The following is a 22,778-nucleotide window of genomic DNA, read 5'->3' as shown; positions in this document are numbered from 1 at the left end:
AATATTGTTCTTTTTTTACTTTGAAAAATTATAACGGTCAAGCTAAAGTTTTCTCAGTGTGGCCAATGAGCTAGTAATTCTTTTCTCAGCAATATAGGCCTACATCAACTGTTAAATTTCTAGGAAAATCATTACAACTGTTTTTGAGATTCATGTCAAGAAATAGAGGTATTGTTATAATGAAAATCAAAAAGAAAAATGGAAACCCAGTAAATAAAGAATGTAAAAAAAATCTCATCCAAAGTTTATGATCACATTAGGTTACATTTTTTTTCTTCAAAGGATGAGACTTCAAATTCAATAAAAAGCCACAAAGTCTACATAGGAGAGAATTCTGATAAAAAGGAATAGTAGAGGTGAGATATCATGTTGTTGTTTTTTTCCTATCAGCTTACAGTTAAATTTAGCTTCAGTTTAAAATTTAAGAAATTATATGCTACTTCAGAATTTCTTTTGCTAAGCATTTAAGTTGTTCTAGATCTATATTTCTTTTTTAGAGATTGCATGCTAAAAAGTCATCCGCTCTGCATACATATTAAATTCTGAAAATATTTCCATTATTTTTTTCCTAATAAAGCAGTTCTACCATTTTTAAAAATATACTTCCACTGACACACCTTTTTTTTCATCAATATAACTTTTTCTAATCTTTATGAATCATATACATATGCTACCGAATCAATAAATTATTAAATATTAAACCCAATAATTTACATTTGTTGTTTTTAAGTTTTTTTTCATGAAAAATAGTAAAAAAATGAGTTTAAATGTTATGATAGCGGATATCTTTACTTTTTTTAATTAAAAAAAAAATCCATTTGTCTTCCTTTTGAAATAATTAAAGATACTCATTTCATTTCTAATATTAAAAAAACATTACTTGAATGTCATTTCTTTGAATATGATTTCTTTGAAAATATGTAACATTAAAAGGAACAAGTTCAATGAAACTTTTAAAAACTTTGTTCTGATGTAAAAATTTGACCTCCTTGTGTATTTTTCCCCCCCACCAAACTTTAACTAAGTTAACCTAAGTCTGGTGCGAGTTAAATGCAATGACAACAGAAACACTCTTTATTCAGCCCGAAAGCTAAAATTGATAAAGACCTACCAACGAAGGGGTTCCAAACAGTTGCAGAGAAAATCGTATAACTGAGAGGGAACGGGAGTGGTCGTCTTGCAAAAACTCTTTGATCAGCTCAGAGTAGCACTATAAGGATAAAACACAATACATCAAACTCTGAGATGGGCCTAAAACATACTAGATCCCCCATGAAATATTTAAGCAAATGAGCTCTCGCAGAAGGCCTCTCTTGAAAGACTATTGTGTATGGTTCTTAGAGTTGGGTTGTAGAAAATAGTTTAATTAGTGAAATGCATGTAAAAAAAAATGTTAAAAATGATTAATTTCAAGAGAAATGTTAAAATAAAAAACTTAAAAAAAAAAGAATGAAACAAAATATACACACACACACACACAAAATGGCCTGCTACCAGGTTCTGAACATACTACATAACAGTGCTTCCTGATTCTTGTTCATAATATCACTAAACAAATCTGATAGAGCTTTGTGGGTCACAGATAACAACTTTTAATATTTTGTATCCTATTTGGGTACATATTTTCTAACCACTCATTTTTAGAGATTGATTTCCTAATGAACTTCATTTTGATGTTGAGGCTGTATAAAAGAACAGTCAACAAAAATTAGGTACCACTGTTGTCTAATACAAAGAAAAAATGTGTACATCCACAATATTGATCACAACGAGATCTTCTGGTTAACATTAACAGAAAACTATTAAAGACCATATAATATTAAATTCAGCTTCAAAAAAAATGTCACCAGAAATTTCTCATGATGATTAAATAGAATGCAATATGTCCTTCAGTATTAAAAGTCATACAATGACAAGTGTTATTAAAAAAAAAATGTCAAAATATTGTGTACTTCAATTTTTTTGAAAATTCTTATATTAAAATAAACAAATACCGTAAGTACTGTGATTAAAAATCTCTGTTAAACTATTGTGATGTCTCAACAAAAATAAATACTTGGAATGTACTAACAAAACAATAAATAATTTTATTTGTTGAAAGATTTCTTTAAAAAACAAAAAAGGACTGAATACATTAGCATTGATTATTTCAAAACTAGTTTTCATTTTAGATAAACTGCTTTTTTTTTTTTTCCCAAAAGTGACTTATATTCTTTGTCTCGTGAACCATTGGGTCACTGTATGACTTTTAGTTTTGTGTGTTATAAACACTTAACTGGCCACTCAACAAAAATAAAAACACAAAAACAAAAAAATGAAACAAACAGCCCAAACTCAAAATGCATAATAGAGGGGGAATGGGGGCTGGGGGCGGAGGGAGCGCTGAAACAGACTCATACCAAACTGGGAACAGTAAAAATCTGTACAGAGAGGCTGGGCATACAGACGTCATGGTCATGATCATCCTCACTGAATGCCCGGACCATCTGGGCATACCACTGTGGATAAAACAACTGATATATTCACATGGCCTCATTGCTTGATATACTAACAACTTGAATCAAATACTTGTACATGATACATTATTGTATTCAGAGCTGTGAGGGATAAAACATTTTTTAACATCATTAGATCATTACAATTCGTGTTTCTCATCAGCTGTTATCATTGTCAGACACTGCTATTAAATTAGGCAGCAAGTATCTTTAACTTTGTATACACTAACTTGGCATAATGTTTAAGGGTAGCCCTTACAATTACAATTGGATGGCAACCAAAGAATTTTTAATTAAAGGAACAATTAGTCATGTGATAAAAAATTGAATCATAATTCAGTGATCCCTTGTTTATTGAGTGAATTGTATTCCAGAGCAACCTGTGATAACCAAGAATCCTTGAAATAGAAACGGTTTACTTATTAAAGTATTTGTACACTATAGTAACGATTTATAAACCCTCTCCCGTGCTTCAACTCTCTATGAACCTCAGTACTGTATACACTGTAGAGTAGATAATTTGATTTGAGGCACATCGGCACAATTTAGGCCATGTCGTTAGTAGATAAAATATCACCTCAGTGGTCTGCTAAGTAAATAATAATAACACAGCTAATAATAACACTGTAGAGTAGATAAAAAAAAACAAACACATAATACTGTCAAGTAATAACAACGTGCCACTGTACTGAGACAACACAAGCCAGCAACTAATTGTATTATATACAATTGTGAGTATGTGCATAGTGCCTCACGCAAGTAATGTGGTTTTCATTTCAAAGAATAAATACTCACTATTTATTGTAATTCATATTACTTTTATAACATTTCTTTATTGTTAGAATTTATATTAGTAACATATTTTTATGCATTCTGGTATTTTTTTATGTTTAAGTTCATAAAATATATATTTTTCTACTAAAGATTTAATTTTGATAAAAATCCAAGAAAAAGCAAAGATCTGTGGATTATTTCTCCCCTTAATTTCTAATAAAAGCCTACAAAAGAGTGAAGCAGCAAAAGCGGAAGGGCGTTGTGGCAAGGAATCACTGTAATATAAAAGACTACATGTATTTTAACTTTTATTGAGACCAATTTTGAAAGAAAATGCAAGGCAAGAAACATATTTATTTAATGACACAAATAATAGTCCAAAGATTGTAAAATTAAGAAAAAAAAAAGTGAACACCAACCATTCATTATAAAGATTTTCTATTTTTATCCTTTTTAGATAGATAATTACAGATACAATGCTATTTTTTTTTAGTTTTAAGTTCATCATAGCAATGCAATATATCTTTAAATATCTTAAACAATCTATTCAATATTGTTTTACACACTACAGCTTCAACTTTTTGCAATGCAAATTTGGATTGTCAATTTTTAAACACTCAATAACTGAAATAGTCAAAGTAGACACTTATCAAATTCAATACGTACGAACAGAAGAACTAGTATTTAATACCTCTTCATTAAACACAACATTTATACATATGTAATTATGTACAATAATATCACACTATATACATCACAAAACAGACAAGAAATATTTACCTTTGTAAATATCACAGAAAATTGTTTTTTAGATGGCGGGTCTTTGAGGACACTGGAAAAGTAAGATAGAGACTTGGTAACAATACATTGTGTTAAACGTCTTCTAAAAGATAGTTCAATGAGTGTCTGTATATTTGCTTGTAATGTCAAGTAGTGAACTTACCAAGCCATTAGTAGCTGATGACTTTGTACTCTAGCAACTGAAAACAATGAGAGGCAAAAGTCAAAAACTTATTCTTAAAACTTGACTATCATGAATCTGATCTCTACTGTTGACAAACAATTATTGCATTGATTGGATAATATGGATTGTTGTGGTAGTAACTCGGTACAATTTGAAGCTGGTATCAAGTAATAACTTAAATGCAAAGAAAAAAAAAAAAAAAAGAATAAAATAAATTAATTTAAAAAAAAAAAGAAAAAATGATGGTTAAAGGCCAAATTAATAGTTAAAAATATTACAAGCATATGTTTAGACCAAGGTTCACCTTAATTATAATGAATATGTCATTTTTGAGAAAGATCCATGAGCTAAGTGGAAGAGAGAAAGACAGAGTAATAACAGTGTTTAATAATAATAGAGCTTAGTAAGACATAAACAAAAAATACAAATGCCTCTATTACTTTGATTTACTTGTCAAGACATCTAGGTAAAATTTTTTTTTTTAAAGTTCCCCTTTCAGACCTTGTGATCTATGGGGCAGATGACGTTGAAGTCATAGTTAACAAGGGTGTCATGTGGCCAGCACAATGACCAATCACCTTTAGTTTTTCCACAACTAATATCAGGTGTCCATTAGAACCGGGTGGACTCAAAGGCCCCCTAACGATCCAAAAATCCAAAATCCTAGTCTTCGAAGCCTGGACCCACTGGTTAGGAAGCCAAGCATTTTACCACTCAGCCACTGCACCTCCAAAATGTTAAAAGTAGAGTATAATGTGAAAAAAAAATAATTTATAACTTTAAGAAGACTAAACTTTGTTACAATAGTTTTTAGTAACTCTTTGGAAATATATATATATATTCATTGATCATAGACATCTAAATTTATAAAAATATATCAATGTTTGTTTTTTTTATAAAATAAGTATACCAGAAGAAAGAATAAAGTCAGTATCAATATAAAACAAAATCTTTCTGTTATGTTTTTTCTATAAATGCCTTCTACCAAGAGAATTCTGGTGGTAATTTATTCTTTCCTATCAGCTTACAGAAATGTATGGGACTGCAGGGCGCTCTCACTTCCAGTACACAATTTACCCAAGGATGTATTTGTAGAAACATTTTGAATGTTAGAAAGAACAACTCACCTTTCCATAATTTTGTATCTGCTTGAATGAACTCTTCTAGGATAGACAGGGTGGGCACATTGTTAACTATTTGATTTTCCATCAAGACTCCACACAAAATTTTTCTGATAGAACCTGGACAAAAATGAGAAACACAAGTATTTCAATTTTTAAAAAAGACAATAGATTAATACTCTCAATTAGGCTTGCAGAGCATTGGGTGCTAATTTATTGATGTTTTTGTGCATTTCTATGTGAATAGATTTTAAATTGCTCATTTCAAATTGTGCAATGTATTAAGAATATGTCAAGAAATAACATCTTTATGAAGTAACATTAGGTAGAGAAGAAGATTAAGCTAGTTCCTTATATAGAACTTTTATAAGTTACTAATTCACATCACAACAGACAACAGTTTTAAACATTTGCTTTATTACTGTCACAGATCACAGCAAGATCACATGATGTCATCTAGATGAACTTAGCCTGGAAGGGTATACCCAAGAACTATTTGTATTAAACAAGATTTAGCCTTGAACCTTTATCCCTAGTATTTTGTGAGGCATTTTTACACCATATCCTCATTCGCGAATAGCTCATGGAGTTGCTAAAAGAATATTCCTGGGATGTCAAAGCTTCAGAAAAAGAAAACTATTTCAGGCAAGAGGAGTTTAGGCAAAGAGTTATTTATGTATTCAATTGTATATACTGTGCTACTTTATTTTTATTTGTGAAGTTAATCTTATTGAATTTTGTAATTAAAGTGTTTGGAATTTCTATTGTGTTTTATCTAACTTTGTGTGGGAATATGTGATCTGCTGGAATGCATTATTACAATTAAAAAGACAATTTAAAATAAACAAGCAACTTGACATCTGTACTTAACTTCACAATTACAAACAAACAAAGAAAAAAACATTTAGATTTCAGAACTTTTAAGTACAACAAACTGACCAAACTTTCACATTTCAACGATGAAACAATTCTGAACTACTCACTGGCTTTGTCACTGACAGATTGGAGCCAATTCAAAATTTTCAAAGCAAACAACTGATGAGCCACCAGATCTTTCACCATCACTTCAACTTTCAAAGCCTTGCTACCATGTCTTGAAGTATTTCGCTATAGACATAATAATTAGTAAATTAAGTTGATTTTAAAAACAAAATATCTTTGATATAAAAATTAGTCTTTGAAAAACCACAAAGAAGAACATTTATGACCGATGGCAGTTTTAGCATAATCACAGTTTCAAATGTTGACAACAACACAACACCACTGCCCTTAAGTGCCAAATAAAACTTGACTTAACAGAAAATTGTAAGCTGGGGACATCATCAACAAAAGGGATAAAACTCACTTTAAAAAATTGTAATAATAGAGTTACTTATTTCTTGTTAACTTGTTAAAGTTAAAATTATTTTGCTCTTGCATCTTTCCTCATCATCACAAATTTAGTTGCAATTACAGATTGTAATTTTAAGTTAGGAGTACAATTTTGGGCCCTAATTAGTTTAAAACTATAAGAAATTGAAAGCCTTAAAGCATTTTTAACATGAATGACTATAAAAAGTTAGCGCAATTACTAAACCTCAATAAATGCCATAAACTTGGCATACATTTTCTTTTTATAACTTTAATATAACTTTAATATCCCGTGAATTGTCGGGACTTATGTGACCTGGGTTTGTTATGAAACAAGGATTTCTTACCTCAATAGTTTGTTTGACAGACTCACACTCTTCTTGAGTACCACTCTTGACACAACAACGCCCCTAATAAGTAATATTAAAACATACATAACATCAGGTAGCCACTACTATTTGCGTTAATAACTCCTACTGAGAATTTCTACTTTCACCATGCAAAATAACTTTACTTTCAACAACAGTGGTAAGAGCATAGAGCTTACCTCTCTATCTACACTTGTGGCATAGTCCAGAGCTTGCCTCTGAGTACAGTCTATTGCACGTTGGAGAATATTAATCACCTAAAGAGTGCAGAACATATTTTACTCAGTGTAAGAAATTTGTTAAAATAAAGAACTAAGTTTGAATTATATACATAAAAAATAGTTGTATGGAAGACTACAAAACAAAGCATTCCCAGAAGTAAGCCTAAAACTAACAGACGTTATCTATATAAGACTCCCATCATAAAATTTGCTAAGGACACAGCATTCATTGGCCTTATTGCAGGTGACGAAAATCTGTACCATTTAACAATTAACACCTTTTACCAATGGTGTATTATAGATAACTTTCTAATTTTAAATGTTCAGAAAACTAAAGAAATGATTATTGACTTTAGGAATCATAAAGGTCATATTGCAGAAATTCAGATAAGCAATCAAATCATAGAACAAGTACAAGAATATAAATATCTAGGAACAACCATCAACAACAAACTGAAATGGAGTGAACACTGTCAAAACCTCTACACAAAAATTCACCAGCCAGCGACTCTTCTATCTCAGAAAGTTATGAAAATTGAACATCGACAAAACAATTATTAAACTTTTTTTATACAGCAACCATCAGCAGGCTAATTAACTTTGCCATCACCTGGTAATAATTCACTGGCACAGAGACTTAGACTAAATAGAGTAATTAAAAAAGCATTGCATATCACTAGAATACAGCTACCATCTCTTGAAGAGCCTTTTCATGAAAGATGCCTTTCCAAAACACTCTCGATTCTTAAGGAAATCCTGCACCCATTAAACCACACCATAAGATCTGAACAAAGTGGTCGTCTCCTTTCCATTAGGATTAAAACAGAAAGATTTAAAAACTGCTTTATCCCACTTTCGGTCAGAGTGTTACAAGATCAGCTGTCGTCATCGAGAAGTACATAGAAGTCATAAATTCATAAAGCACTGGTTGTGAATGTGTATGTGTTTCGTGTGTGAATATTGTTCGAATTTTTCATCTATACTGTTATTATACAGTAGTTACGCTGATGTTGTCAATTGTAGTCAAACTGAATTTCCATTTGATTGGATCAATAAAATTATCTTATCTTATCTTACTAGCAATGGCAACCAGCATTACCCATCCTTCCTTGAACTGACACTAAGAGGCACCAATAAAAATCGTATTTAAGGGTTGCTAATTAAATGTGCTATTTCTACATCAGAAACCAGCCCAAATCTTAATGTAATACAACCATTGTCATTGAGATAAAGCATGCCCAATGAAGCACTTGAGCTAGTCTTGGTATCTACAATACTTAATGCAACAGACTGCTACCAACCTGATCATAAGTATGCACTTCATCATTGTATAACATGCACCTATATACAGCTGAGCTGGTCTCATTTTTCTGCTTCAGGCCCAGTGGCAGGACTAGGTTGTGCTCCCATGTCAGCATGGTGGAGGAGTATCTCAGAACACACCTAAACACCCAGGCCATAATGTTCTGCATCGCAGGCTCCATGTTGATAGAATCACTCTGGACAGAAATGAATCACTTTGTTTCATTTAATAGCCACAATCAAACCTTATTCAAATGATTCATTTTAAACACATTCACTGTAAATCTAAAATTATATGTATTAGATATATTTGAATACAAAGAAGTTTAATGGAATACAATTAGTATAAAGAGCAAAAGAACATTATTTTTTTTTAAGTTTTCAAAAAAAATTAATTAAATGGGTAAACATTCTATAAAATTACAGAAAAGTATATATTATATTGAATATATGGCCTCGAATTGTAAATCCTGGATATTGTTTGAGAGTCAAGTGAGACATTTAAAAAAAAGTGGATTGCTATGTGAAACATCCATTGCTCGACTCACTGCCATAGATAGTGTTGGGAAGGGAGAAGTAAAATCTAATCTCCTGGTGCAATGGTGACAGTATAAGACATTAATAAATAGACTAGTTGGAATTGTTGTAAACCTTTCATACACTCCATCCAATGATCATTATTTTGAATCCCATTTGCCATCAAATCCAAAATCTCTACAGGTATTTTCTAATGAATATGTTAACTTAAGTCAGACCAGGAATAATGCTCAAGTTACTTGGATTAAAAAATAAATAAGTAAAAAAAATCTTTACTACATCAAACAAAAACAAGTACTAGCCTATATGGCCATAAGTAATTTACCTCTGTTTCTTCTTTCCTGGGTTTGTGAAGTAAACAAAATGGATCAGACTTCCAAGCTTCAGTATCACCGCAATCACAGTAACCACCACCACCAGATGTACTCATCTGTTTAATACAACAGTACAAGTTATTAAGAAATCTGAACAACTTTTGGCATTTAATTATATATTATATATATACACACACCCTTTTTGAGTGTGCAAGAACATTTGTAAGACACATCTGTTAACTATAAATGCTACAATTGATAACCATAAACAACGCCAACACTATAACGTATAATAGTCTGTATTACTGTGATCTAGGTTTAGATCTACAATTATAAAGATCAACTAAGAGCATTAGGATAACAAACTCTAGAAAAAAACAAACAAGCATTTTCATCCACACCCCATGACTGCCCAAAAACTAAATCGTCCGTGAGTCTGACTGATGTGAACAACCTGGTCAGATATAAGTTCACATCTAGACAACTCTAACATCAAATAGAAAATCTGACTGTTAAACATCAATTACTAAGTTATAATTGAAAATATAATGAAAAGAATAATATTTATATTAATTATCTGTAAATAAAAATACATATTATATTAAAAATTGCCAAAATCATTGGAGTTTCCCTTTACAAAATTAATTAATTTAAAAAAATACAGCAAAGTTTGATATTACCCTGTATCTATGGTTACGATGAGGACTTTTCTGAAAACAAGTAATGCACAGCACACAAGTTGGGTCATAGGCACAGTCCCTGTTAAAGAAACAACAAATAATGTAACATGGTTTATCGCTTAACTTATAAGTGACTTTAAATTGATGAAGCTACACGATTGTTTGATATTACATTACCAATCTAAATAAAGTGTTCAATATTACTTTCTCAAGGTATCAATATTAAAGTAACATTCTCTTCTTATTGGACAAAGCAGTCAAGTGTTACAGCTGCCTGGTTGCGTGGTATGCCAGGTTTGAAACATGCCCTTCCCCATTCCCTCAAGTCCAGTGGCAGGTTTATGTTAGGATGTTATATGGAACATCAGCCTGAAGTCCAGTGGGAGGTTTATGTTAGGATGTTATATGGAACATCAGCCTGAAGTCCAGTGGGAGGTTTATGTTAGGATGTTATATGGAACATCAGCCTGAAGTCCAGTGGGAAATTTATGTTAGGATGTTATATGGAACATCAGCCTGAAGTCCAGTGGGAGGTTTATGTTAGGATGTTATATGGAACATCAGCCTGAAGTCCAGTGGGAGGTTTATGTTAGGATGTTATATGGAACATCAGCCTGAAGTCCAGTGGGAGATTTATGTTAGGATGTTATATGGAACATCAGCCTGAAGTCCAGTGGGAGGTTTATGTTAGGATGTTATATGGAACATCAGCCTGAAGACCAGTGGGAAGTTTATGTTAGGATGTTATATGCAACATCAGCCTGAAGTCCAGTGGGAGGTTTATGTTAGGATGTTATATGGAACATCAGCCTGAAGTCCAGTGGGAGGTTTATGTTAGGATGTTATATGGAACATCAGCCTGAAGTCCAGTGGGAGGTTTATGTTAGGATGTTATATGGAACATCAGCCTAATATTAATATTATCTCTAAATCTTTACTTATTGTATCCCTAGCAATTAGTTTCAACTACAGACAGAAATCAAAGAAAACTACCTAACCATCTGTTTATATAATTCTCTATGTCGCCCAACCATGGGGACACCACCCATGCACGCCAACTCTCTAACCCTCGAAGAAAAACTCATGTAAAGATAACTCTTTTATTTCTACTAGTCGAACTAGAGTTACCCCATGTAACTTTCGTCCGACAGAGAATGTGGCTCAGAAAAAAAAAAAGGAGGGGGGGGGGGGGGGGGGGGGAGGGAACAAGTAATCTTCTCTGTATATATAATTCTCTACGTCGCCCAACCACGCAGGATACCACGCACGCATGCCAACTCTCTAACCCTCTTCCCGCCCACACCTGTGCTGTCTTCGCTCTCCAAGCATGCGCACACAGTCGTTTGTCCAAACTGATCCCATTTGGACTACTGTGTCTTTCAGGAAGTGTTCACCCGTCACTAAATAGCAGCGTATGCTCTGTCGCGGGTTGGCTTGTTCTAACAAATACTCAATTATCTAACTTCTTAACATATTTTATGACATATATAAAATGGGGCTATGGAAATTACTTTAATTACCTGCAAGAGTAAGTCGGCTCTCCATTTTTGAAGTTGTGTCCACAGAGTTGAGAGGGCTCATCCGAGTGGTGCAGCTGTTGAAAAACCTGTTCTGGGTCGCCCTGACACATAAACTCCTCCAAAGGATGAAATAAATATTTTCTGGCTTTTCTTTCATCTTCCTCCTTCTCATACACAAAATGTACAAAGTCATTGAAATGTGAATACACTGCTTCCTCAAAAGTTTCTCTGCTGGTCTGGAAGCCAGTCATCCACCTCTGTAAAGAAATGAAATAAGTGTCAAATAATGGAGTAGTTCATACTGTTTTGCACGGATACAGTCACAAACTGAGCTCAATCTATAATATTCAATTTTGCCCATGTAGGGATCTAGTAGCTTTAGCAATCAGTTACCAATCTAAAGGTAATCAATTTTTTACATGATTGAAACAGTTTTTACTTGATTGAAACAGACATTTTTACTAGACTGAAACAGTCATTTTTACTTGATAGAAACAGATATTTTTACTGGGAATTTCTGAACTTCAAACAGCTGTAAAAAGTAGCTGAAGATTGCTGGGTAAAATAAAGATGAGGAATGTACGTTAAGACCTCAGAGGGGAGCTTTACACATACATATGTTTTTGAAAAGTTCAAGACAAAAGAAATAACTTGAGAAAAAAAAAGACTTAAATTAAACATGTAAAGCCTGAATAGAATTTTTTTTAAAGATGTGGAAATTTACACCATTGTGATTTAAATTTAAAATTATTTTACTTTAATATTTAAAAACATTACTGTGTTCTTTGTACCTGTAAAACAGCTTTTAGATGGAACTCTGTTGCATCCTTGCTGGGGGCATCCTTGACAGCCACTTCCATTCCAATCAGTTGTTTAAGCTATAGGGATATAAGTGACTTGATCCGCGAGGAATCATTGGCGAGAGCTCCTGGAGTGCCAAAGAAGCATTGTGTGTGTAGAATTGATACTTTTAAGCCAAAATATTAGACCAACATTTGAAGTATCTAGATGAAAAAAAAAAAAAAATATATATATATATATAATTATATATAGGTAAGTCTCAGCTGGGACTGCGTGGCCACTTGAAATACTGCATTCCTCACTAATCTTCGGACTTGAAGACTAGCCTTATTATATATATATATATAAATAATTGTGTAAATAACAATATAGAAGTATTCTAAGATGCACACTTTTAGATCATTAGGGGCATATTTATATAATCAAAATGGTACTGCCATTATTTGTCCTTTGAGTTTGTTATATTTTAAAAAATAATTTAAAGAGCATCTATAAGATACTAGTGTCTACAACCTATTTCCAGTTATTTCAATTTGCTATTTGCATTGAAATGTTTTATTTGTATAAAACCTGTTTCTTACACAATTCCAAGATCTTTCAGGCTCAGCTGTTGAAACTTTACATTTTTCATATATATATATATATACATATATGTATACAAAAATGTAAAAATACAATGACAATTCTGTCAATATTAGTTGTAGATAATATAGTCAAATACCATTCTCCACACCCTATTTCCATGCACTGACCAAACACCCCATCATCTTTGTCTCCTTTGCTTGTTTATCTTGATCCTTAGGCCAAAAACTTCTGACACATTTACTTTGTTTTCTTCTGTAAGATAAGAGTTCTATCATGGGTCAATGTGACCTTATATGAAAACATTGGTACTTGGTTGATTGACTCCTTCCACTACAACTAGAACACAATGTTGATGGCCTGGTGAACACCTGTGGTGTGTTGCACTATCATTGAATTGTTTCTGTTGTTTGATGACCTAATGGCTGTGCTTAGATTTGAAGTTTTTTTTAGTGTTACTTTGCACTGAAAATGTGTAAAATCAAACCAACAAAAAAAAAAAACTAATTGGAAATGGTTTCCTTCACTGACCCATTAAAATTATCGATCAATCAGGTATGGTAAAGACTGATGTGTCTAGTGGGAGCTGGTGTCAAGCCAATTACATTACTTGCACTGAGCCTGTTGAATACAAGTGGACTTGCACTAGTTATGGTCACAAAGAATAGAATCCCCCTTCCTTTGTCCACTGAACATGTTAGAAGAGAGTCTCAGAGTGGGAAAGAGAGGGAGATCACCTATCACTCCTCCTTCACTCCTTCCTCTTCTAAATTATTTTTGCAAAAGAGGCACTTTTTATTTCTAGCATAGCCAGCTACTGGTAACACTTGTGTCTAATGACTTTATCTAGTGGGATGTCAATTCAAGCTGTGAATAAAGTTGTGGAGCATGAGAAAGGTGACAATGGCCCGGTGTTCTTGCATTGGAATAAAAATAAAATGATTTCGTAGCAGAAAACAGATTTTCCATTGAAAATGCATTTCTGGGAATCTAAATTCATTATCTCCTTAAATAGGTCATCTGTTGCGTGTTTGTTTTGATAGATAGATCTATGTTTGTGAAAGCTTCGTTAGCAAAATTTTGTTGAAATTCATTTTTGTAAAGATTTTATGGATTTGTGAATTCCGTGAAGTATTCAAAATGCAATGCACAAGATTTACTTTTGGATTTATGGGACCCCATTTGAAAAGGTAAGAAACATATATATTAATTTTAATATTTATACGATGAAAAGACATTCTTACCATTAAAAAATGGTTATTATAGAATATTCAGAGCGGAAAAAGTAAATTAAGTGGTTCGTTTGTCTTAGATTTTTTTTAAAATAGCCTCGACGCCATTACGCAATTTGTGCAGAGCTAGACCATGTGTACTAATATTTTTTTGTTTTCACTTAAAGTCTATTGCATATTTTATTTAAATGCTTTTATTTGAGAACTAATAATGTGTTCTTTTCAGTACCAAAATATTATAATATATTTTTTTAAACATATATTGAAAAAAAAATAAAAATTTGTATCCAATCGAAAGTGCATCTCCGTAAATCGATGTCTTAAACTTTTTTAAAAACTCGTTTTTATTCATTCAACCTGAATTCGCGAGTGAAGGCGCAGCTTAGAATTGAGATTGGATGGGCCCAGATGAGTCACTGGTTTTGGTTTCGTCTTGAGACAGGGCATAATCAGATAACATCAGTTTTGTCATAGGTCAGACCATTACGAGCTTTATAAAAATTCAAACGTGAAAATAGCTGCTACCAGCAGGCTTGATTTGTTTGAACCCCATGCTTTACTCTAATCTATAGATACACAAATCACAAAGGTACATAACTGTAGATAAATAGAAATAAATCTAGATCTAGATCTAATCTACTAATTAATAAATCTTTTTAAAAAAAGGGACTAAAGCCAAAGGTGGCAAAAGCTGCAGAGCGGATAAAATCTTTTCCCAAACAAACTTAACAAACTAATCAATCTAGAACTAATACTCTAACTCTAATAGACAATAGATTATTCTAGATTCTAGATCTAATACTCTATAGTAGACAATAGATTGAATAGTATAACTAGATCTAGATTTCTATAACATAGAAGTATATTATAGTATATAGATCTATTACAAGTCTCTAGATCTAGTTGAATAAGAATAAGACGTCTAAGAGGCTAAGACTAAGAGTACTAGATCTAAATAACTAAGACGAAGTTGCCTTATTAATAGTTGGAAATGGAACTGGAAGTGAAGTTCAGGAATGACACGAAGACCGAACTTCGACCGAAGTCCGGCGAAGTAGTCCTAACTTCTAAGTCTAGATCTCTCCCTAGTCACTCTACAACTAGAATAAAGAAGAGATACAACCTTGATTCAAACTAAGATTAAGGTAATACAGATGAATAAAAACTTAAGCTTCATCGATACATCCAAAGAGAAGGTTTGTTACCTTTATGTTTATCTATTCATTTATTATAGAAGCGAAATAGATCTAGAGATCGGGATGTCGATAACAGGAAATTGATATGCAGATTGCAAAATGAAGATCAAATATTACATATGTCATGATATGCTCACTAGATTCTATATAGTAAAGCCTTGTACTGAGTACAATATTTTTGTCTATCTTAATTCTTAAAAGTTTATGTATCTATTCTAGCTCTTTTTTATTTCTTAAAACTTATTTCATATCTTATTGAATAAAACGCATTTTAAATTGTAAAAATAAATTTAACATATTAGATCCAAATTTACTAGTGCGTTTTTGACTCGCTTATCCTATTGATTCAGTTTTTGAGTCGAGTTTTAAAACAAAATAATCAAAGAATAAGAAAGCGAAACAAAAACATAACCAAACTAGATCTATAGCTTTAATAGGTCTAGATCTAGACAAGACCACATCACTAGTCTATATGATGTTGAGATCTGCCCATTATAAAATTGAATTCGTGTAGACTGTCTCTCTCAAAATTTATATTAGACTCTTATTCTTGGCCTTTGACAAGCAGATCATTAGCTTTATAAATTGACTTGACTCATTCCTATCTACAGTGATTCTATAATTACTAGAGTGACAGAGTCTAATCTAGATCTAGTAGTCTATGACTCTATAGTCTATACTATAGAGTATAGTCTTAGACTATAGTCTAGAGTGTGTAGTTGACTTAGAATACTTAGATCTATAGATGTAGACTGTAGTATTGAAGATTGTAGAAATCTAGTAAAGTATAACTATAATAAATAATAATATTATAATAGTATACTTATCTTATCGATATATGACATATATTATAATTTATTATATATTAAATTTGAATAATATAAATATTAATAAATAGTCTTAGAGACTTAGTAACTTAGACTCATACATACATAGATCTAGTAACATGATAGATGAAGATTAGTATAGTAATAAATAGTCATAGTCATAGTACTTGACTTGTGCCAGTTGTCTGAGTTGTGGTACGGTAGAGTATTCACTTTCACAGCATTGGGTTTAATTAAAATTATAATTAAATTTTTAATTATATTATTTATATGAACTACACATAGTATGGTGACATAGAATATCTATATTTTTTTTAATTTTAATAGTATTTATTAAATATATAATTTTTTGTCATAAAAAACTGAATAGGTATGAGTATGGCTGTATAGCTGTTTACCATTTTTATTTTTCACTTTAAACATTTAAGAGAAATTAAATAACATTATTTTATCTTAAATTATGAATGACTTGATCTTGATGTAGCCCATTGTAACATGTTTTTTTTTTGGACATACTGGTACTGTTTATTGAAGGCACCCATAACTGTTTGCAAAAAATTTTTATATGCAATTTAAAAAATTATCTGCATTTTCTTAATTTTGATATTTTGAAAATTTAAATTCTAGTTTAAATTTTACAAAATTCTATTCTCTAAACTGTCAGATCTTATCAGCTGATTAAAGATGAAAGACATCCTTTTTTTCCCCTCTAGAATGAGGGATGGACATTGAAGCAATACTACCTTAATTGGAAACAAAAATAACTATTACCATTAAAATATATGGGCTTTCTACTTTTGGTTAAGCTATATTTTTGAAATAAGTAATTAGCCATCCTCAAAATTTTTGTTGTTGATTAAATGACATTGGTTTTTTTTTATTTCAGACAGCTATTTTTAATTCAACTAATAGTGATAGTTGGTTTAACACCCTGAGACAATAAAGCTCTACAGCAGTACTTACATTAAAGATGTCAGCAACAACTAAAAAGAAACATGTCACCAAAGAGGTCTTAGAAGAGTACCCTTTACCAGAAGGCAACAAACAGATAGTGAAGGTACATTACTTTGAGCTATGTTCAACTGTAATTCATCATGGAATTACTTTTTGTGACAGTATAGTTGCAATCATCTTGACCAGTTGTTTTTGTCATAAACATAGCCAAAATATCTTGGTCAATACTTTTCAATAAAGATTTCCAAGTTAGACTTTATCTTGCTCAATACCTTTATTAGAAGATAGCCACATTGTAAATTTTGTTAAACTCAATACTTTTAATTAACAACCAAGTTGAAATGTATCTTGCTCAATATTTAACATTAACAGATAGCCAAGTTAAAATTTGTCTTGTTAAATACTTTCATAGAAAGCCAAGTTATTGTCATTACAAACATCATTTTTTGTGTCATTATTTCTTGCTAGGGTATTTAAAAAAAAGTTTGTATGTACAACATGTTAAGCTAAATAGCAATTGAAATTAATTTAATAAATAATGAGACCTTAAAATTACAGGTGACAGCTGCCAAGGGAAATAATTTGCATGAGGTTATCGATGCAGAAGGGGAAACTTTTCTTGTCAGCATGCCAACAAAATTCAGGAAGCATGTCTGGATAAAAAGAGGTATTTTTCTATTGTGTGTGTTATATTTTAATACTCCTAGTTTGTGTAAAAAAAAGTTCACGCTAGTATAGGTGTGTCATGTACTCCAGCCCCCTAATTGAGATTTATCTCTAAGTAAGCAGACTTAGTTTCCTCATAAGATATGACCTCTAGACAGTGTCAGCATGTCTTAATGTGATCACCTGTCTATCTGTAAACTCAATGTGATGAAATAAAGGGTGGGGGAGATAGACCCACACCACTAGACATGTAGATACTACAGTGTACTTATTACTATCTGGCCAACTATCCTGCAGTGATATTTGTCCAGAGCTGAATACTGCCTGATAGTGAAAAATGGAGGGATATTCTACTGGAGCTAGAGCTACTGTCAGGTACAACCCTAATAGTGACATCTACTCAATACTTGTTTCTTTTCATAATGTAGAAAAGGGCATAACAAAATTCTGAGAACAATAACCATTCATCTTAGCAATGTTTTACATTCTTATCTCCATCAAACCAGATGAAATCCTTTCAAAATTGCAATGCTAATTTATTTATACTAGTCCAGGCATGCCATTGCATTCTCTAACAGGACTTGGAAGAAAAAAGTTATTATTTCGTTTGTGTGAACAAAAATGTGGCTTAATTAATTTTTGTTATTGTCTTGAAAAACATTAGGTGGATAAGGTGGCTTGTTATTGTTATGTTTATAACATTGTCTTAATAAAACTTAAGGTGGCTTGTTATTGTTATGTTTATAACATTGTCTTGATAAAACTTAAGGTGGCTTGTTATTGTTATGTTTATGACATTGTCTTGAAAAACTTAAGGTGGCTTGTTATTTATCTGTTTATGACATTGTCTTGATAAAACTTAAGGTGGCTGGTTATTGATCTGTTTATGACATTGTCTTGAAAAACTTAAGGTGGCTGGTTATTGATCTGTTTATGACATTGTCTTGATAAAACTTAAGGTGGCTTGTTATTGATCTGTTTATGACATTGTCTTGATAAAACGTAAGGTGGCTTGTTATTGTTATGTTTATAAGGGACTTACAACCACACAAATCCCAAGAACAAAAAAAAAGATGGGATAGTTGTCATGAGAAATGCATCTGTTGTCTTGTAATTTAAAATGATTATTTAAACTGTAAATAATTATACAACTTTTTAGTTTGCTTCTTACATGCTCATTGTGTGCATGTGTGTGTGTTTGTGTACTTTTTCATCCTTACAACCAAATTTCCAATCCTGTGATTGTTTTCTCAGGTGACTATATAATGGTTGAGCCAATAGGTGAAGGAGACAAAGTGAAGGGGGAGATTACACACATTCTATTTAAGGAGCAGATCAAATATATCCAAGAGAAAGGTTTGTGGTAAGCTGAATTAAATGCTTCTCATAATTTTCTATTCATCCTTTTGACTCCCAGTTGGTTGCAACAGTACTTCCCCATTGTGTTGTGTTCTGAGCAACTCCCCTCAGTTGGGTCATATCTTTGCCTCTTGTTATACTGATCTCCCCCATGTTTGCCTTGGTCTCCAAGCCTTTCTCTTCCCCTGTAGGTTCCAGTCCAAAATCTTCTATGTCTTACTTAGCATAAAATTTTCATAACAAAATAAAGTGTGAAGGATTAAAGTTAACTACAGTGAAATCTAATCAAATGTGACTAAAACTTTCAGGGCTTATTATGTTTCATGGAAAAACACACTTTAGAAAAAGTTCTATTTTAAAATTTATATATATCTTTTTTTTTTACTGGTAAGACACTGTTTTTCATTGTCAGATGCTTAGCAATAGCTCAATGTTGGGTAAACATCTTGGAGGCCCATAAATAGCTCTGGTACTAAATTATAATCACTGTGAAGATGATAGTAAAATTAAATTTTCACTAGCATATTAAATAAAAAAAAAAGACCCAAAATACTAAGTGCCTTGTTTTAAATCTAGTTTTTTTAAAATTAGTTTAAAACAAAGTTTATATTAAGTGTTATTGTATAAATTATTTTGAATCAATCATGTAAATAATTTGTAATAGATCTTGACTAACAATAATAAATCAGTGCAGTTGTAAATATTTTTACCAATTATTGATGTTTAGCACAATTTCATGCTTGCTCATTGACAGCTTTTTTTTTTTTTTAAAGCAAACTCGAGGCTCAAGTGGGTGCACTGGCTACTGAGTTAGCCAAGTGCTTAGATAATAGAAAAATAGAAGGTTTTTTTAGTTATCTATTGTTAGGCGATGACCTAATTCTCTACACAAGGCTTATCTCTCCATACGGGCCATGGCTGGTAGGCCTCTTGTCTCTATAGAAATGAAATTAATAAATTATCACTAATTGATAAAAGAAATAGTCAATTTTTTTAAAATTGATTCTTGCTTTGTTAGGGGCAATGAATAATTGTGCATGCTTTGTTAGGGGCAATGAATAATTGTGCAAAGTTTCAGTTAGATTCAAGAATGGGAAGTGGGAGAAATATAGTGTACGAGATTCCATGCAGACATACATTGAGTTGATAGAAGCTTTGTAAAAAGAAAAGGAACACTTACAGAATACTAAAAGTAGTGGTTGCATTTATTCTTTTACAATGAATATAAAAGTCATATTCTTTCTAATTATTGAAGATGTTAAATACTTCTTTAGAAGCAAAGACAGAGATACAGTTTGATGAAAAATACATGTATAATGTTTCATTATTAGTATTTTTCTACAGCCATAGTCTGCATGAAAAAGTAGCTCTTCATTTTTACATCTACATTCTCTTTTTGTTTTTAAATATATATACTGCTGATTTACAATACCGTTAAATGGCACTATTTTATTAGATCTAAAATTATACATAAATTCATTTTTTTTAAACAAACTTTGTTAGGCCTGCTAAATTCTCCACCACTACAAACCAGCAGCAAAGTGGTATGATACCATCTGACCTCCTTCCTCCCAGCGATGAGGATGATGATGACGATGGAGATAATCTGTCTGATCTGGTACGCAATTTGAACAGAGTTGAGGTTACTGAGCTAGAGAGTGAATCAGAAGACAGCTGCTCAGAGGAAGAAGAAGAGGTTGATGAAGATGACAGCCAAGAGGAAAACTGTAACAATTCAAGCAATTCCAAGCTGACCAAAAAGAGTGATAATACTAGTAACTGTTCAACTAATTTGTCAGAACGATAAACACTTATCATCTTATTGTTGGTATGATGTTCTTCAAGTCATAACTCACATAATATCAGCATCATCTATACAATTGTATTGTCTTGACTTAAGGATGTCTTTCACTGGTTTTAAGAATGACTTGTTATTTTACAATGCAATGACTCATAATGAATGATGTGCAAGTGTTGTTATCTTAAGGTGTTTTTTTAAACCTTAACAGTTTAAATAAAAATCTTTGTTGAATGGTTTTCTGAAGTTTGTTTTCCCTTTTTTTTTTTTTTGACTTTATTTGGAATATTTTTTATTATTTTGTTCTTCAAAGATTTGTCTTAAATCCAGTTTCAAACAATTGGAGCATGTTTTGTACTGTATAATAAATAAGCCACATGATAATTAAGATGTTTATGATCTGAAAGAAATTTCAGAAACCAGGCAGCATAAACTAGAGGACTTAATGAAAGTTTATTTCTCTAGCCTAGGAGAATGAGATACAAGTTGGATGAAGTCCCAGCATTCACCGGGTTATTGGTATCATCTCATTTATTGTTAGCATTTATTGTAAGAACCAATGAATAAGTTTGTCCAGGCTGAGACCCACAACAAACTCAGGCAGGTTGTGGCGGATGTCAGGTGGCGGCCCACATCTAAGGGTCTGACAAGGCGTGGAAGCACAACCATGTCCAGACCTAGGATTGGCCACAGCTGATTTGTGATGGGGCAGAGAAAATGTGAATATATAATATTTAAAACAGATTTTTATTGAATTAACAAATTTTTACTATCTTAACTGTAAATGGACCTTATTTCTAGTGACTTGGCTGTGTGAGATTTAGCTCTTGAGATATGAAGGGAGAATGACCCTTGAGGGATTATGGGCGCGACATGGCCTAAATTGTGCAGATATGCCAAAACCCCCAAAATATCATGTCATTGTCCTAAAACCATCACAAAATATATCCCAAACTGAAATAAAATTTACTTTTCATTTACTATCAATTTTTAAAGCCAATCTTTTGATATCCTTGAAATATATGATAGGTTTTATTTTTGTCTTCCATTACCAACAGCATTTTTGTGAACATGTTGTTTTTTTCTGCCAGTTATTAATTAGGACCAAATACATATATAAACGATGCAGAAAATGTGAATTCCTGATTCAGTAAAATAAAAAGCTCAACCTTGGTATTAATTTTAACATGTTTGTGTAGCCACAATTTTCTAGCCATGTAGTTGACTGCATATAACACTTACGTTTTCCAAGCTTAGCTATATCTTTTTTAATTGCCATTTTTATATGTAGCATGAACATTATAAACACGCAATAGAAAAGTAAATAAATGAGTCTTAAAAGATACCTTTTTTCATAATTTAAGCACCAATTTATTTCACAATAAAAAAAGCTTTTTTTATGTTCAGTTTCTAACAATTGAATTAACATCATTGATATCAGATATATAAATTTGATTATGATTTTTGTAACATTAGCTAAATCACATTTAATAAAAGAAAATTGTTTGGAGATTGGGTTCGCCACCTAGTGGGAAATTGTATTAGGGGGTCACAGAGGTAAAAAGGTTGAGAACCGCTGGTCTAGTAAATGAGTCTGTGAGTAACAAACTAAAAGTGCTGTCACGTGTGTTTTTTTTAAGGATGAGCAAGAGTGGAAAAATAATTGTTATATTTCAAAAGAAATATGTCAGATCTTCACATTCTTCAACCAGAAGAC

At 31.9% G+C, this 22,778-nt stretch overlaps 2 protein-coding genes across 11 annotated transcripts in view; one reads left to right on the top strand and one right to left on the bottom strand.

Moving 5' to 3' along the window:
• Positions 1 to 15,620, bottom strand: part of LOC106063936 (E3 ubiquitin-protein ligase UBR2-like) — a 59,469-nt gene extending 43,849 nt beyond the window's left edge. For 2 of the 5 annotated variants that reach the window (XM_056024885.1, XM_056024886.1), the window contains exons 1-14: positions 15,467 to 15,620; positions 12,438 to 12,650; positions 11,647 to 11,903; positions 10,127 to 10,205; positions 9,458 to 9,562; positions 8,595 to 8,792; positions 7,252 to 7,329; positions 7,052 to 7,114; positions 6,338 to 6,461; positions 5,361 to 5,474; positions 4,213 to 4,249; positions 4,050 to 4,101; positions 2,400 to 2,498; positions 1,112 to 1,210 (exon numbers count right to left, since the gene is read on the bottom strand). In XM_056024885.1, the coding sequence (XP_055880860.1) occupies positions 1,112 to 1,210; positions 2,400 to 2,498; positions 4,050 to 4,101; positions 4,213 to 4,249; positions 5,361 to 5,474; positions 6,338 to 6,461; positions 7,052 to 7,114; positions 7,252 to 7,329; positions 8,595 to 8,792; positions 9,458 to 9,562; positions 10,127 to 10,205; positions 11,647 to 11,903; positions 12,438 to 12,506 (1,374 nt within the window). In that variant the 5' untranslated portion in view covers positions 12,507 to 12,650; positions 15,467 to 15,620. The remainder of the gene's footprint in view (positions 1 to 1,111; positions 1,211 to 2,399; positions 2,499 to 4,049; positions 4,102 to 4,212; positions 4,250 to 5,360; positions 5,475 to 6,337; positions 6,462 to 7,051; positions 7,115 to 7,251; positions 7,330 to 8,594; positions 8,793 to 9,457; positions 9,563 to 10,126; positions 10,206 to 11,646; positions 11,904 to 12,437; positions 12,651 to 15,466) is intronic. The other 3 variants (XM_056024887.1, XM_056024889.1, XM_056024890.1) reach the window with 3 other exon arrangements.
• Positions 15,621 to 15,852: 232 nt separating this feature from the next.
• Positions 15,853 to 21,300, top strand: LOC106063935 (probable RNA-binding protein EIF1AD). Of its 6 annotated transcripts, none has more exons than XM_056024900.1 (5): positions 15,853 to 16,067; positions 17,171 to 17,341; positions 17,797 to 17,905; positions 19,159 to 19,267; positions 20,767 to 21,300. In XM_056024900.1, exons 2-5 carry the CDS (start codon positions 17,255 to 17,257, stop codon positions 21,068 to 21,070), a joined length of 609 nt encoding a protein of 202 aa, XP_055880875.1. In that variant the 5' UTR covers positions 15,853 to 16,067; positions 17,171 to 17,254; the 3' UTR covers positions 21,071 to 21,300. The 6 variants fall into 6 exon arrangements, with proteins under 6 accessions (XP_055880875.1, XP_013077886.2, XP_013077884.2 ...); XM_013222432.2 differs by having other exon boundaries at positions 15,861 to 15,967; XM_013222430.2 differs by lacking the exon at positions 15,853 to 16,067 and adding an exon at positions 16,084 to 16,237.
• Positions 21,301 to 22,778: the final 1,478 nt, after the last annotated feature.

Source organism: Biomphalaria glabrata, chromosome 3 (genome assembly GCF_947242115.1).
Source record: "Biomphalaria glabrata chromosome 3, xgBioGlab47.1, whole genome shotgun sequence".
In the NCBI taxonomy this organism is placed as follows: Eukaryota; Metazoa; Mollusca; class Gastropoda; family Planorbidae; genus Biomphalaria; species Biomphalaria glabrata.
Note: the sequence above shows the minus strand (reverse complement) of the source record. Positions and strands in the feature narration are given on the sequence as shown.